This window comes from Solanum stenotomum, chromosome 6 (genome assembly GCF_019186545.1).
Source record: "Solanum stenotomum isolate F172 chromosome 6, ASM1918654v1, whole genome shotgun sequence".
Taxonomy (NCBI): Eukaryota; Viridiplantae; Streptophyta; class Magnoliopsida; order Solanales; family Solanaceae; genus Solanum; species Solanum stenotomum.
The window spans coordinates 51,882,295-51,896,762 of record NC_064287.1 but is presented as its reverse complement, the minus strand read 5'-3'; the positions used below and the strand labels follow the sequence as shown (position 1 = coordinate 51,896,762).

The 14,468-nt window shown below is 30.6% G+C and overlaps 3 protein-coding genes across 3 annotated transcripts; 2 read left to right on the top strand and 1 right to left on the bottom strand.

Annotated features, from left to right (window-relative positions):
* The first annotated feature begins 3,289 nt into the window (after positions 1–3,289).
* Positions 3,290–6,865, top strand: LOC125867581 (glycosyltransferase BC10-like). Its single transcript, XM_049548132.1, has 3 exons — positions 3,290–3,882; positions 5,964–6,398; positions 6,642–6,865. The coding sequence occupies exons 1-3, from the start codon at positions 3,334–3,336 to the stop codon at positions 6,861–6,863; spliced, it is 1,206 nt and encodes a 401-aa protein (XP_049404089.1). The 5' UTR covers positions 3,290–3,333; the 3' UTR covers positions 6,864–6,865.
* A 1,061-nt stretch (positions 6,866–7,926) lies between these two features.
* Positions 7,927–9,095, top strand: LOC125868882 (glycosyltransferase BC10-like). Its single transcript, XM_049549448.1, has one exon. It carries the CDS (start codon positions 7,927–7,929, stop codon positions 9,085–9,087), a length of 1,161 nt encoding a protein of 386 aa, XP_049405405.1. The 3' UTR covers positions 9,088–9,095.
* A 64-nt stretch (positions 9,096–9,159) lies between these two features.
* LOC125867990 (probable leucine-rich repeat receptor-like protein kinase At1g68400) lies at positions 9,160–13,219 on the bottom strand. Its single transcript, XM_049548585.1, has 2 exons — positions 11,794–13,219; positions 9,160–9,935 (listed from the first exon to the last, which is right to left on the bottom strand). Exons 1-2 carry the CDS (start codon positions 13,133–13,135, stop codon positions 9,256–9,258), a joined length of 2,022 nt encoding a protein of 673 aa, XP_049404542.1. The 5' UTR covers positions 13,136–13,219; the 3' UTR covers positions 9,160–9,255.
* Between the last annotated feature and the right edge of the window lie 1,249 nt (positions 13,220–14,468).

The window sequence follows — 14,468 nt, the reverse complement described above, 5'->3', positions numbered from 1 at the left end:
TCAATCTTTAAGATTTTGAACATTAAACACATTATAAATTTATAATTATCGGTTCAAACTTCATACCTATTATGTATTGCAGTTCTAGTGAATTTCTATACATAAAATTTATGTGCTGCATTAAAAGTATTGACACTATAGAAAAAAATTACAAAATTCATCTCTAATATACTTGTAAACAAATCATAACTAACATGATTTATATATAATTTGTTGCTATTTTCTCATTAAATAGGATTAGCGATAGATTTTTTTATGTTCAACAACAGAATTTATTAGACGATAATTTATGTTTCTTATAATGTGAGTTCAGCTGAATTCGATGACAGTATAATATTGACATATTGCATCCATTTCTTTAAAGACACGTCACACGTGTATTGTGTATTCATTGGATTGATATAAACGTCGGTGAAAAGTAATGTATATGTAGAGGTCAATGGTGATGGCCTTGTGTTTTGGGAAACTTTTTTGACAAGTCTTCTTCAATGGCAGCTAATTCCAACAGAAAATTGGACCCAAAACTTGAGGCCCCCATTGATCAACTAACTATATTCATAATTATTACTTTTTGTTATTCTTTTGTTGTTGTTTTTATACATTAAATAATTATAAAAGGTTCAATATTTTTAATAAATGAAAACTAGTTGCCAACTAAAAAAGACAATTAAGAAAAACAATTAGAGGAAGGTAGGTATCTTTTGAAACTATACAAATTTGTAATTTGAATATGCTTTGAAATATGTCAAACTCACTTTATTTATTTATTTGTTTTTGTTTTTATTTTGTTTTACTTTTTTGTTTGAGGTTTATACTATTTGTTTGAACCTAAAAATTGAAATTTTATTGTTGGATTAAGACAAGGTATGTGCTACATCCACTATGGATAAAGTTTTAGTGGATAAAAAAGTGTAAACCATGATTTGATGAGCTACTAATGGTTCGTTTGATATGAGAGATAAGATATAAAAAAATATTTTATATTATTTCATTTTTTATATGAGAAGATAATCTAATTATTTTAATTAATAATGGGATAACATAATTTCAAAATTAACTAATATTAAGTTAAATATAAAATCTTAAATTTTATTTCGAGATATATAGTCTTATCTATGACCCTAAAAGTTTTTTTTTTGGGGGGTGAGAAGTACTTGATTAATTAAAGGGGCAAAATTGGAAAAAAGGCACTTTTTCTGTTTACCCCTTTACCCACGCTATTAAAGAAAAGAAAAGATACTGTGATTTATAAAAACATTTCGTATTTATATAATATTTAGAAAAGAATTATTATTATAATGTAAAATATTTTTTTAATTAAAGTATTAGTGATTAATTTCATGATTATTCATGACTAATAATAGGTTATATAGAGATAATTTTATTATTAAGGGAAGTGCACAAACACATGATTTTGATATCGTTATTTAAGTTATATCTCAAGTTTATAAAAAAAAAATTATGTCTACCTACTTCGAAATAATTTCAAATTTATAATTTTTGAAATTCAAGTATTTATGTCTGGACGTCAAACATATATATGAGTGAAGTTCTCTCATTTTTGCATAACATTAGCCATTCTACTTTAAGCTCAGGAATTTTTACCTCAAATTTAACTGATTTTCATACAAAGTTAAAAAAAAATATATTATATTTTAACAAAAATTATATTTGATAACAAGGATAATAAATTTGAAATATCAAATACGAGTTCTCTTTTATACCTTCTCAAATAACTAAAGATAATTAAATAAGCACATTTTTTAAATTTCTATTGGCCAAAATTGTCCCATTCATTTAATATCCCATTATAAAAGGCACATATAGGGAACCATTACTATTTTTCCCGTTGACTTTTGCTAGTCATTTTTAATCTATTAAGAAGAAATATTTTTTTTTATATTTCCAACATTAATATTTATTTCTCAAGACGTAAGATTATTATTACACATCAATTAATATGAATACTAAGATAAAATATTTATATTATTTTTTAAAATTTAAAATAAATAAATAAAAGTAAACAGGAAAAAAAATTAGAAACTTCTGTAGAAGTAATGGGTCTCAAATTCCCCAAAATTGTTAATTTCACTTTCCTCTTTTTCTTTTTGCACATGCAATTTCCTTTCCTTTTCCTTCTAATATTGAAAAAGAAATAAAAACTATTGACTTTTTCAATAATATTTTCTAAAATAAAAATCCACCGCATTTGAACGATCTAGAGTCAGTTTGGCTGCTAATACGTGTTGATTTTAGGTTTATATGTATGAAAAATATTAAATGAATCTATACACAATTACTGTAATTTATTTGTCTAAAATAATTATCTTATGTAATTAATATATATTTATTAAATAACATTATTTTTATATGACTTGATCTGTAAATATTTTATACTTGAGAGACAAAATCAAGATTCTTTCCATTTACTAATTTTGAATTCTTTTTAAAAAGCAATTTACTTCATTATTTGATAAATTATTTTTATATATCAAGTCGAATTTTAATATAATATAAAATTCAAACCTAAATTATTGGATTTTGTCGAAACATAGTAAAAAATAATAGCTCCACCTCATGATTTTATACACTATCAATGTATAAAGATTAAACTCAAAACACAACAAGATAAATTTTTTAATAGTTTGTTGAAAATTGGCTCGTTGATAACTTTTTTAATGAATTTTCTATGGAAAATCTTTTAGCGATGAGTTAGATTCTGATTGGACATCATCCATTGAAATTGGTAATTCTCATAGTGAAAATAAGTATAATATTTATAATAATCTTTATATGGAAAGTTATAATACTTACCGTATTTTGTGACTTAATTTATATGACTCACTTTCCTTTTTAATCAGTTTAAAAAAGAATGACACGTTTTTATATTTAGTAACAACTTAACTTTTAATAAAATGATTTATAACCATATAAATATCTATAACTTAATTTAAACCACGAATTTCAAAAGTTTTTCTTTCTTTTGTAACCTCTATGGCAAGTCAGATTTACATCATATAAATTGAGACGGAGGGAATATAATATGGTAATAATTATATCATGTAGTGTTCGTTAAAACGCCGCCTTCAATAATTCTTTTTAAAATCTGCCTATGTTGACTTATATTCCAAGTTGTAATAGCCAAAATATGAATTTTCTTTGTTTTATTGTTAATTTAAAATTGATATTATTTAATAATTATATTTTTATAAATATATTAATAATAGATCCCCTAGCTAGTTTGGTACGTATGATTTACTATATACCTCTCTCTATATAAGATTTATTTTCCTCCATTCAAATTATTTCCTCTTTTTCTTCTCTCTTCTTAACATGAAGAACCAAAATCAAAACTCCATAGCACTGGCTATTAAATCATTCAACACTCCAATAAATATTATAAATCTGCTTTCATCTTTTTTCTTATTTGCTTGTGGTATAACATGTGGTATTATTTTCACTTTTTATTTCAAAAACTTTAGTGTTAACTTACAAGTCATCAATGGCCAAATTTTAAACTATTCTTCTTTAAATTCACATCCATTATCACCACCACCACCACCATCACCGCGATCGATAATTCCTCGAGTAGGGTTGAATGAGTATATCAAGCCAATTAATGTTGAACATGATATGAGTGATGAAGAGTTATTTTGGAGAAGTTCAATGGTGCCAAAAGTTAAAGAATTTCCATTTAAAAGAGTACCAAAAGTGGCTTTCATGTTTTTAACAAGAGGGCCAATTTTGTTATCACCACTTTGGGAGCTATTTTTTAAAGGAAATGAAGGATTTTATTCAATTTATATACATTCTGATCCTTCTTATAATCAATCACATGTTGATGAAAGTTCTATTTTTCATGGAAGGAGAATTCCTAGCAAGGTTAGTTTCATATTATATAACTTTTTTTTCTCTCTAGTATTTTAGTTTCTTTCTTATTTGTTTCAATTCGTTGAGTCAGACAAATATTTGGTATTTAAATGGAGAAGAATAGAGTAATAGACCGATTATCTACATACGAGGATTTTCGGTTTGTACGTACTATTGTTGATTCAAATTGAATTCACGTAAAAAAGTCTCAGATTAGGATAGTTACTACTCTATAAGTAAGAAGTACTTTAAGACAGAGGAGATAGGTTCGAACCATGCATCACTAATCCTCTAAAATTTTGTGCACATTAATAAAGCAAAAAACACTTAATTAAAGAGATAAAAGACCGTTTAGACGAATATTCTTAAAGCTATGAAACACATTTTATTAAGAAGACGAAAGTTCTTGATGATTTCTTTCCATTTGTTCAAGTTTTGATGAATAGAGTAATATTTTATCTCTGTTGATAGGGTTAGAGATAACATGTACTATGTGAAATTGTAGAATAATCAATCGAAGTATTCACAAATTAATCCTTCAAACACCACGATTATAAAAATAATAATATGAATAATTGTACTATAATATTTGTCACTTTACTATGGTACATTGGAATTGATGAGTCATTTGCTGAGGCAAAAGATTGGGACCATTTTGTCATTAATAGCAAAGTTTTTGTAGGACTCTCACAAAACTTAAATGGAATATATTTATATAAAAAGAAAATAATTAATTAATTGAAGGATATTTAATTGTAAAGAAAAGAATGGAGTATTGAAGTAGTCTACAAGGCTATATTCTTTTCTTTATGAAAATTCAAGAATAAGTCTAGATTCTAGGATCATGATGTTTTTTACTATTAAAAAAAAAAAGAAAACTAGTCAATAAAGAAAGGAAAATAAATAAATAATAAATGATAAATAATTTAAAAAAAGATTTACAATAAAGTAGGTGGCTTTGTTAGAAATCTAGTGGTTCGTATTTATTAGCAAACAATCAATCCTATTATAATCAAGAGATTTCGAGTTCGCACTAGAATAGTTTAACTTTAAGATAGTGAAATTTTTTGATGTGAACTTATTTGCTTTACTCTTTCTCCAATATTTTCACGTATAGAGTTTGCAATATAATTTTGTTAAGAATTAAAGGATATATGTAGCATTAGAGCAATTTAACCTGTTATATTAGATTATTTATTATATATTTTAATCAGGTTATCAATTGATATTTAATGTATTTATTTTAGAAGTGATCTAATCGTATGATTATTTTTTTATATCGTCAATATATAGAACTTAAATTATAAATTATAGAACTTTCAAATAATGTTCATAGTTTTTTTTAAACAACATATGTTCCATTAGACTATTTAAGAAAACTTTATGTGCTCCTTTTTTTTTGGTTACTCTTCAATATTTTTTTCCATTTATGTCATAGATTTTCTCTGACAAATTATTGATTTTATGGCCTATATGTTTGGATATATAGTTGTATATAGTATTAAATGGGAACTATAAACCCATGTGTGTTTTAATGAGAAGCAAACTACTCATGTCCCTTGTTAGATTTTTTTTTTGTTATCTCACCAAGTATTCGGTATTCGTTTTGAGATCTAACTAATTCGAATTGCGTTAAGAAACTTCACTCTGGGAATTAAATATTTCCTACCTAATGCATCTCAATTCATTCATAGAATTTGAATACGAAACCTCTATTTAAAAATAAAGTACTTACTTCTTTATCATATAGTTTATTATCATTATCTGCAATCTGTTTTAATATCCGACTAATCTGAATTCAAATAGAAAACTTTAACTTTAGGGTTAAGACAAAAATGGACCTACCCCATTTTATTTTATTTTAGCTATATATGAAATGAAAATGGACCTACCCCCAAACTTTTTCTGGTGAAAACAACTTATAAATGCTTCAAACTACCAAAAAAAGAAAAGAAAAGAGAGAAGTATTTCTAGCTAATGATTTTTTATTGGTTTGATAATTATTACATCAATTGCTTGAAGTATACATTTATAATTAATAGACTAATATCATTAAAAATAAATTTAACTTTTGTTTAATTGATGAAATGCAGGAAGTTGAATGGGGAAAAATAAATATGGTTGAGGCTGAAAAAAGACTACTTGCAAATGCTCTTCTTGATATCTCTAATCAAAGATTTGTTCTTCTCTCTGAGGCATGCATTCCCTTGTTCAATTTCTCTACTATCTACACTCACCTAATGAACTCCATGAAAAATTTCGTGGAGACATATGACCAGCCCGGCCCAGTGGGCCGGGGTCGGTACCACCCACGGATGAGCCCGACTATCAAACTTCCGCAATGGAGAAAAGGGTCTCAATGGTTCGCAATGGACAGAGATCTCGCCTTAGAGGTCGTTTCTGACCAAACGTATTTCTCGGTTTTCAAGAAACATTGCAAGGGCTCGTGCTATGCTGACGAACATTTTTTACCAACTTTTGTAAGTATGAAGTTCGAAAAGAGGAATACGGGTCGGACTTTGACTTGGGTTGACTGGTCGAAGGGCGNCCGGGGTCGGTATCACCCACGAATGAGCCCGACTATCAAACTTTCGCAATGGAGAAAAGGGTCTCAATGGTTCGAAATGGACAGAGATCTCGCCTTAGAGGTCGTTTCTGACCAAATGTATTTCTCGGTTTTCAAGAAACATTGCAAGGGCTCGTGCTATGCTGACGAACATTTTTTACCAACTTTTGTAAGTATGAAATTCGAAAAGAGGAATTCGGGTCAGACTTTGACATGGGTTGACTGGTCCAAGGGCGGGCCCCACCCAACCCGTTATTATAGGTCAGATATAAGTGTGGAGTTTTTGAAAAAGCTGAGAAGTGAGAGTAGTTGTGAGTACAATGGTGAAAAGACAAGTGTTTGTCATTTGTTTGCAAGGAAATTTACACCACATGCTTTGAGTAGACTATTGATTTTTGCACCAAAGGTTATGCAATTTAACCATTAATTAGGATTAATTAACACAAATTGATGTACATGGAAAAAAAACAATTCTTTGTACAAACCTTAACTTGATCACATGATCAATGGGTTCATTTATTAATTCATTCTTTGATTTTGATTTTTCCTTATTTTTCCCCTTGTAAAAAAGTAAATGTGAGATATGTAAGAATTTCAGTTTTTATTTTAAATAAAAGACCATTTTTTTGCTTATTCATATTGTTAGTGTTTGTGTATAAATCCTACGCTTATATATAAAGGATTTTTCTTCCTTTGTGTAATAGAGAAAATGATGAGAAGTGTTACACGATTGTATTTATTGTACTTATACGCATATTTAGGTTATACTGTGTATTTTCACCTTTCTCTCTTCATAGATTTGTATCAGTTGTATTTATTCACTCTTGTATAATTTGTATCATTCATGATACATAAATACAATAAAGAAAGCGCAAAGTTACAAAATATAGAAAGAATTTTGTAGTTAGAATTTGAAGGTCTTTTATCTAAAAGAAAGACAAGTATCTTGTATTCATTGGTTTGGCCCAAAGGTGTTGGGTAAGTTATTTACTTGTCACGAGTTAAACTATAGACTTTGATAAATATTGTAAAATGTATTTTTTTTTATCATATTAAACGAAGAGACATTGTAACTTCTAGTAATATCTAAATTGAAAATCTAAAACTTATTAAATTAATCTAATTTAATAAGCTTTAAAAATTAGTTAAATTAATTCTTGAGAAGCAAAACGTGATAGATATAAACAAGAAAATTAACAATGATAAATATCTAATATATATTTTTTCAGTTAAAACACCGCCCTAATATATATTTTGAATTTTCTTGTTTTATTTTTCTTGACTTTATTTAATAATTGTTTTTTTCTATAAATAGATTAGTAATAAATCCTAATTTGGTACGGATTATGATTACTATAGTTTCTAGGTAATAATATTAATATAATCCTAATTTGATACGGATTATGATTAACTAAACCTCTATATATTAGGACGATCGATTTTTTTTCCCTTCATTCAAATTATATTTTCTCTCTTAACATAATATAATCATGAAGAACAAAAAACAAAATTTCAGAAATTTATTCACTATCCCATTAAATATGATATATCTCCTTTCTTTTTTCTTCTTTTTTGCTTGTGGTATTATTTTCACTTCTTATTTCAATAACTTTAGTGTCAACTTACAAGTTATAAATGGCCAAATTTTAAACTATTCTTCTTTTAATCCACAACCATCACTACCACCATCATCGCGATCGATAATTCCTCGATTAGGGTTGAATGAGTGTATTAAGCCAATTAATGTTGAACATGATATGAGTGATGAAGAGTTATTATGGAGAAGTTCAATGGTGCCAAAAGTTAAAGAGTTACCTTTTAAAATACAACCAAAAGTGGCTTTCATGTTTTTAACAAAAGGGCCGGTTTTGTTATCACCACTTTGGGAGCTATTTTTTAAAGGACATGAAGGATTTTATTCAATTTATGTTCATTCTCATCCTTCTTATAATAAATCAAATATTGATGAAAGTTTTATTTTTCATGGAAGAAGAATTCCAAGTAAAGAAGTTGAATGGGGTAAAGTAAATATGGTTGAGGCTGAAAAAAGATTACTAGCAAATGCTCTTCTTGATATTTCTAACCAAAGATTTGTTCTTCTCTCCGAAGCATGCATTCCCTTGTTCAATTTCTCTACTATCTACACTCACCTAATGAACTCCACGAAAAATTTCGTGGAGTCGTATGACCAGCCCGGCCCATCGGGCAGAGGTAGGTACCGCCCGCGAATGAGCCCGACTATCAAACTTCCACAATGGAGGAAAGGGTCTCAATGGTTTCAAATGGATAGGGATCTCACCCTCGAGGTTGTTTCAGACAAGACGTATTTCTCGATTTTTCAAAAATACTGCAAGGAATGGTGTTGTGCTGACGAACACTACCTTCCGACTTTCGTGAGCATGAGATTTAGGGGGAGGAATTCGGGCCGGACCTTGACTTGGGTTGACTGGTCGAAGGGTGGGGCCCACCCGGCCCGATTTAATAGACAAGATATAACTAAAGAGTTCTTGAAGAAGTTGAGGAATGAGAGTAGTTGTGAGTATAATGGTAAGAAGACAAGTATTTGTCATTTGTTTGCAAGGAAATTTACACCACATGCTTTGAGTAGACTCTTGATGTTTGCACCAAAGGTTATGCAATTCAACCATTAATTAGGATCAATTCAACCATTTTTTACTCATTCATAATATCTTGCAACTTGTTATGTTAACCTTATAAAACTTCTCCTAAATTATATCTTATAGATAAAAGGATTAAAACTAAGAGGTTAATTTACATAACTCAGAATAACAAACTAGTAGAAAAAAAAAACACTCTCACTACTGACTAGCTGCACCACATGCATTATCTTCAGAAACAGCAGGAGAGTCAGAAACAGAATCAGTAGCAGTGTCATGAGAAGGTGAAACTTCAACACCTCTCAACTCTTCAATCATTTTCACAACATAATTTATTTTAGGCCTTTGATCTGGTGATGTTGAAGTACATGCCATAGCTATCTGCAATAGCCCCACCATTTCCTCCTCAATGTCCTTATACCTCATCAACTCCAAATCGAACACTTCCGCGGTCCATTCTTCCCTCACCACGGATTGCACCCATCTCGGTAAGTCCACCACCCCTCCGTAGCCGGTTGTGAGGCCACTACCATTGTCCACGACTGAGGGGCATTTACCGGTTAGCAGCTCGAGTAATAGGACCCCAAATGAGTAGATGTCGGACTTTTGAGTTATTTTACGACCATCCAATGCGACTTCAGGGGCTCGGTAGCCGTTGGTTTTTGGTACGGAAGATGGTGTGGCGAAGATGGCTAGACCGAAGTCGGAGATACGTGCATTGCCGCTCTTGTCAATGAGGATGTTAGTTGATTTGATGTTGCCATGAGTGAGTTTCAAGGACTTGCATGAGTTGTGGATGAAGGCTAGCCCTCGAGCCGCTCCGGCTGCAATCTTTAACCTTGTTGTCCAGTCTAAAGGAGTTCTTCCAGGCCCTCTGTTACCTGTAGCAAGAAGATTCATGTCCATCAAAACATTTACTCAAACTACTATAAAATGGAACACTTGCACATTTTCGCTTATTTGCCCCTTTCCCATTTTTGGCAACTATTAATTTCAACTTTCCACATGACATGTTTAAGAACTAAGACCAGAAGATTCAAAAGTGTTCTTTACTTTTCTTAACTCCGTGCCAAGTCAAAACCAGACAAACAAATTGAAGGGGAGGGAGTATTTGTTATAGAAAGATAAAGATGCAACTTTAACTAGACAAAAGAACAAAAACCTGGGCAGAGAGGACAAGGAGTTTGAAGTTGACATAGCAGACTTTGATGGTAGGAATAGTAACACATAATTGTTCATAATTCTAAAATGAGAAAATTTAACATATGAAGCAGCTGTCTCCTGTTACATGAATGACAGGTGCAATTCAACAAGAAGTTGATTCTTTACCATTTGAACCAGAAAAAAACAAGAGGTTATATTTCACTATCCACCTACCAAAACAGTTGCAAGATATGAATACTAAGTGAGGTCAAAAAGACAAGCAAAAAAGCTGTAGAGCACAATGGGACAGTAGGGCATCTCTTGCCAAAAAAGTGTGAATTTTTTTCTTTTGCTTTGGCCCAAAATTCAGAGGGAACACATAATTCTATTCATCTGGTACAACAAGTCCTTTGCTCTAATCTTCTGTCACTTTAGGACCATCATGAGTAAATTAGATTCCTTTAAAAACTTTTTCAAGAATAAGATGATAAAGATTGTTAAATAATTTAAGTTCCCTACATTTGAAAATCAAGAATAGCTTATGTGACAAAGATTGTTAATAAAGTAACATACTATTCTATAGTTTTAGCTTGAAAAGACTATGCAAGACTTACTCATGTTGCCGCACCCTCGATATTTTTAAAGAGTCCGAGCGACATAGATTTTCAATATCCCCACATGGCTAGTTTCAATTATGTAAATAGAAACATTAACTAAAGCAAATACTGTCTAGTATTGAGGCATCCCATCTTTATTCCCATTGCATCAGAAGGCTAGTCCTGGTTAACAGTAGCAGACCAAAAGCAATTAAAGACAAAAAGCCAGACTCAAACCCCATGTGATTATGCTATACTACTTGCCAAACTTTACCACCAAATCAATCAATAATCTTCTCCTTTTTTCCCATCCGGTGTACGGCAACTGCATTGGAGCCGGATACGGGTTCGCGCTAGGAAGTCCCACGTAGGGACAAACCGCTACCTAACAAGGGCAAGTCCATACTCAAGGCTCGAACTTGAAACCTCAGATTAAAGATGACGAAGTACTTACAACTCCACTATAATCCTTATTGGTCAATCAATAATCTATTCTACAACAAAAAGCTAAAGATCACATTTTTCTTTAAGAAACAAGTAATTCACAAATATTTCTTAAAGAACAAAAGGTTGAATACTATTTACCATGATAAAGCCAAAACAAGTGACGAAATCATACACCAAACTCACCAACAACTACTCAATCTTTAGCAAAGTAATATGCTTTCAAACTATCCAAATTTGGGTTTCTATTCTTATATGCATTAGAGACCAGTCCTTATTAACAGTTGCAGCCAAAAAAAGCAACTAAAAACCAAAAAAAAACAAAACACAAACCAACCACATGTGACTTTTGCTACTAGTTGCCATACTTTATCACCCAAATCAATCAATTTCAACAAAACAATCCTAAAGATCACATTTTTCTTTTCAAAATCAACAAGTTCAACAACACAATCACATATCAATAACAAGAACAACATACTCAGTGTAATCCCGCAAAGTTACTCCATTTTAAAATATGTTAGTACTATTGAATTTCTTGAAGAACAAAACTCACCATGAAGAAGCCAAAACAAGTTGCCATTAGTCATGAACTCATACACCAACAACTTCTCATCTCTAGCAAAGTAATATGCTTTCAAACTAACCAAATTTGGGTGTCTAAGTCTTCCTAAAACTTCCATTTGTTGCTCAAATTCCCTTTTCCCACAAACATTCAATTCTTTCAATCTTTTCACAGCCACCACATTTCCATCATCCAACACAGCCTTATAAGCAGTCCCAAATCCCCCTTTTCCCAACATCTCAGCTGAAGCTCTCAACAAATCCTCAAGCTCAAACCTTTTCGCCCCTTCGAAAAACACCATCTTCCCTCTCTCGAACCCACTCGTCTGGCCCGTATTAGGATACGGGCTAGATGAGTACACAATCTTCTCACCTTCAAGAATGTGTGACCCATTCTTCTGAGAAGAAACTTTCCTAATGCAGAAGAAACAGTAGAGAAAAATACACACAACACATAGAACCAACACATCACCTAGTATAATGGCGATTATTGCTAATGAGCTCATTTTACCACTACTATGATGAGTATTTTTTGGACTCAAAGTTGCAGAGGTCACCGGCAATGAGCTCGGAGAAGATGCAATGGTAGTTTTAGGACTCACCGGAGAAGCTAAAGCTCCTACCGACGACGACGGTTCACGAGGAACCGCCGCCGTACAGTTTGGCAACGGAGAACCACAAAGAACCCGGTTCTTCGAAAATGCAGATTCCGGGAAATGAGATAGCGAAATGGGTATTTCTCCAACGAGTTTGTTACCCGAAACGTTAAACTCTTGAAGATTAGGTAGATTAACCCCAGAAATCTCACCGGAAAACCCATTTCCTTCAAGACGAAGAGTAAGCAAATGGGTTAAACGATTCACCTTCGCCGGAATCTCACCGGAAAACTTATTATACGACAGATCAAGTCTATAAAGCTTAAAAAGCGAGGTGAACGACTCAGAAAACTCCCCAGAAAGCTCATTATGCGAAAGAAACAACAGCTTTAAAGCAGTAAGGTTCGAAAGATTCGGAACAGAACCGGAAAAATTGTTATATTTCAAGCTCAATACTCTTAACTCTTTGAGAAATACAAGATTTTGGAAAGACCCTTTTAGATTAAGACCTTCAAGAACAAGTCTAGAAACTCTATTGTTAAGACAAGATACACCAGTCCAAGAACAGGGGTTAGTTGATGAGTTCCAGTTATAGAGTGAGTTTGTTTCATCTGAAGCTGATTTGAAAGCTAGTAATGGTGCAATATCTGGGTTTGGGGAAGATTCAAGAAGGGTGAAGAGGAAGAAGAATGAGAGAAAAGTGTAATGGAAGTTCATGAGTAGAGTAGTAGTAGCCATTGAAGAGTGAAGAGAAAAAACAGAGTGAAAGGTGAAGAAGAGAGAAAGGTGGTGATAGTAATTAATGTTGAAAATAATGTGACAATTGTGGGGCAATTAATGCAAGTTCTTATTTTAGTATATAGTATTTGGACATTATTTCCATTTTATATTACAACCTACTTGATATACTCCTTTAATTTAATTATTAATCTATTCGCTTGACCTATGTTCACTTGATATGCATCTTAAATTTAACAAGTTAAATATTCTTTAAGAAAACTTATTAAACTTATTAATGATACTTTGAATTCTAGATTTGACATATATTGACCCAATATATAAATATTCTTTAAGAAAATTTTGATTAGATATGTATTTTATTAAATTATTCTTTTTAATACTCCTTCGATCCAATAATAGGTGTTCACTGTATACTATTTTGGAATGTCTAATAATATTTGACCACTTTATAAAATCAATGAATAATTTTACACTTAGTTTTTAATTTGTTCTTATCATTAATTATAGTAATTCTTTTATTACATTTTTCAAGACATTGTATTTATTATGTTCAAATGGTGATATAGTAAAATTACCCTTCTATTTAAAAATTTTTAAGAAATGTGTAAAGCCAACAATGGACAAGTATTATTGAACAGAAGGGAGTACTTACAAAAAGGATAAATTTGACTATTTTGTTTGTTGTATATTACTTGATTTGTGTTGATTTAACATATCTTTTAAGAATTTTTTTAGTTAGAGTGTATTTTACATCTAAACCTTATCAATGATACTTTGAATTCTAAATTTGACTCCTTCTGTTGAATATTATTTGATTTTTGTTGACTTGACATATTCCTTCAAAAAGTTTTAATTAGGAATGTAGTAAGTTACAAACTAATTTTATTGGTGATGCTTTGGTAGAAATGGAATCATTTTTCTTTTATATTCTATACAAAATTCTATAACTTCATTAATAAGTCTAAGTAGCACAAGTAGGTTTCTAGGGATGTTTTAGCAATTTCTTAGAACTCTAAATTTGATTACTGTTACTTTATATAGTTATTTAGTAATAAAGATAGTGTATGATAGAAATGATAAAACTCTAGTAATTTTGAGAAGTAAAATGAAATATATATTTTTAATATAAGGTTTACTTAGGAGAGATAGAGACCCTTTATGTTTCCTTTATTCTTTTTGATAATTTATTATTGAAGTAGGGGTAGAGTTAAAGAAAAATTAATGTCTTTCTTGATTTTTTAAAACAGAAAAAATATGTTTAAACCTTTTCATATACTAGATGATTTAGTTAATATGAACCAAAAAGAAAAAAAAGAAAAATGATACTAGG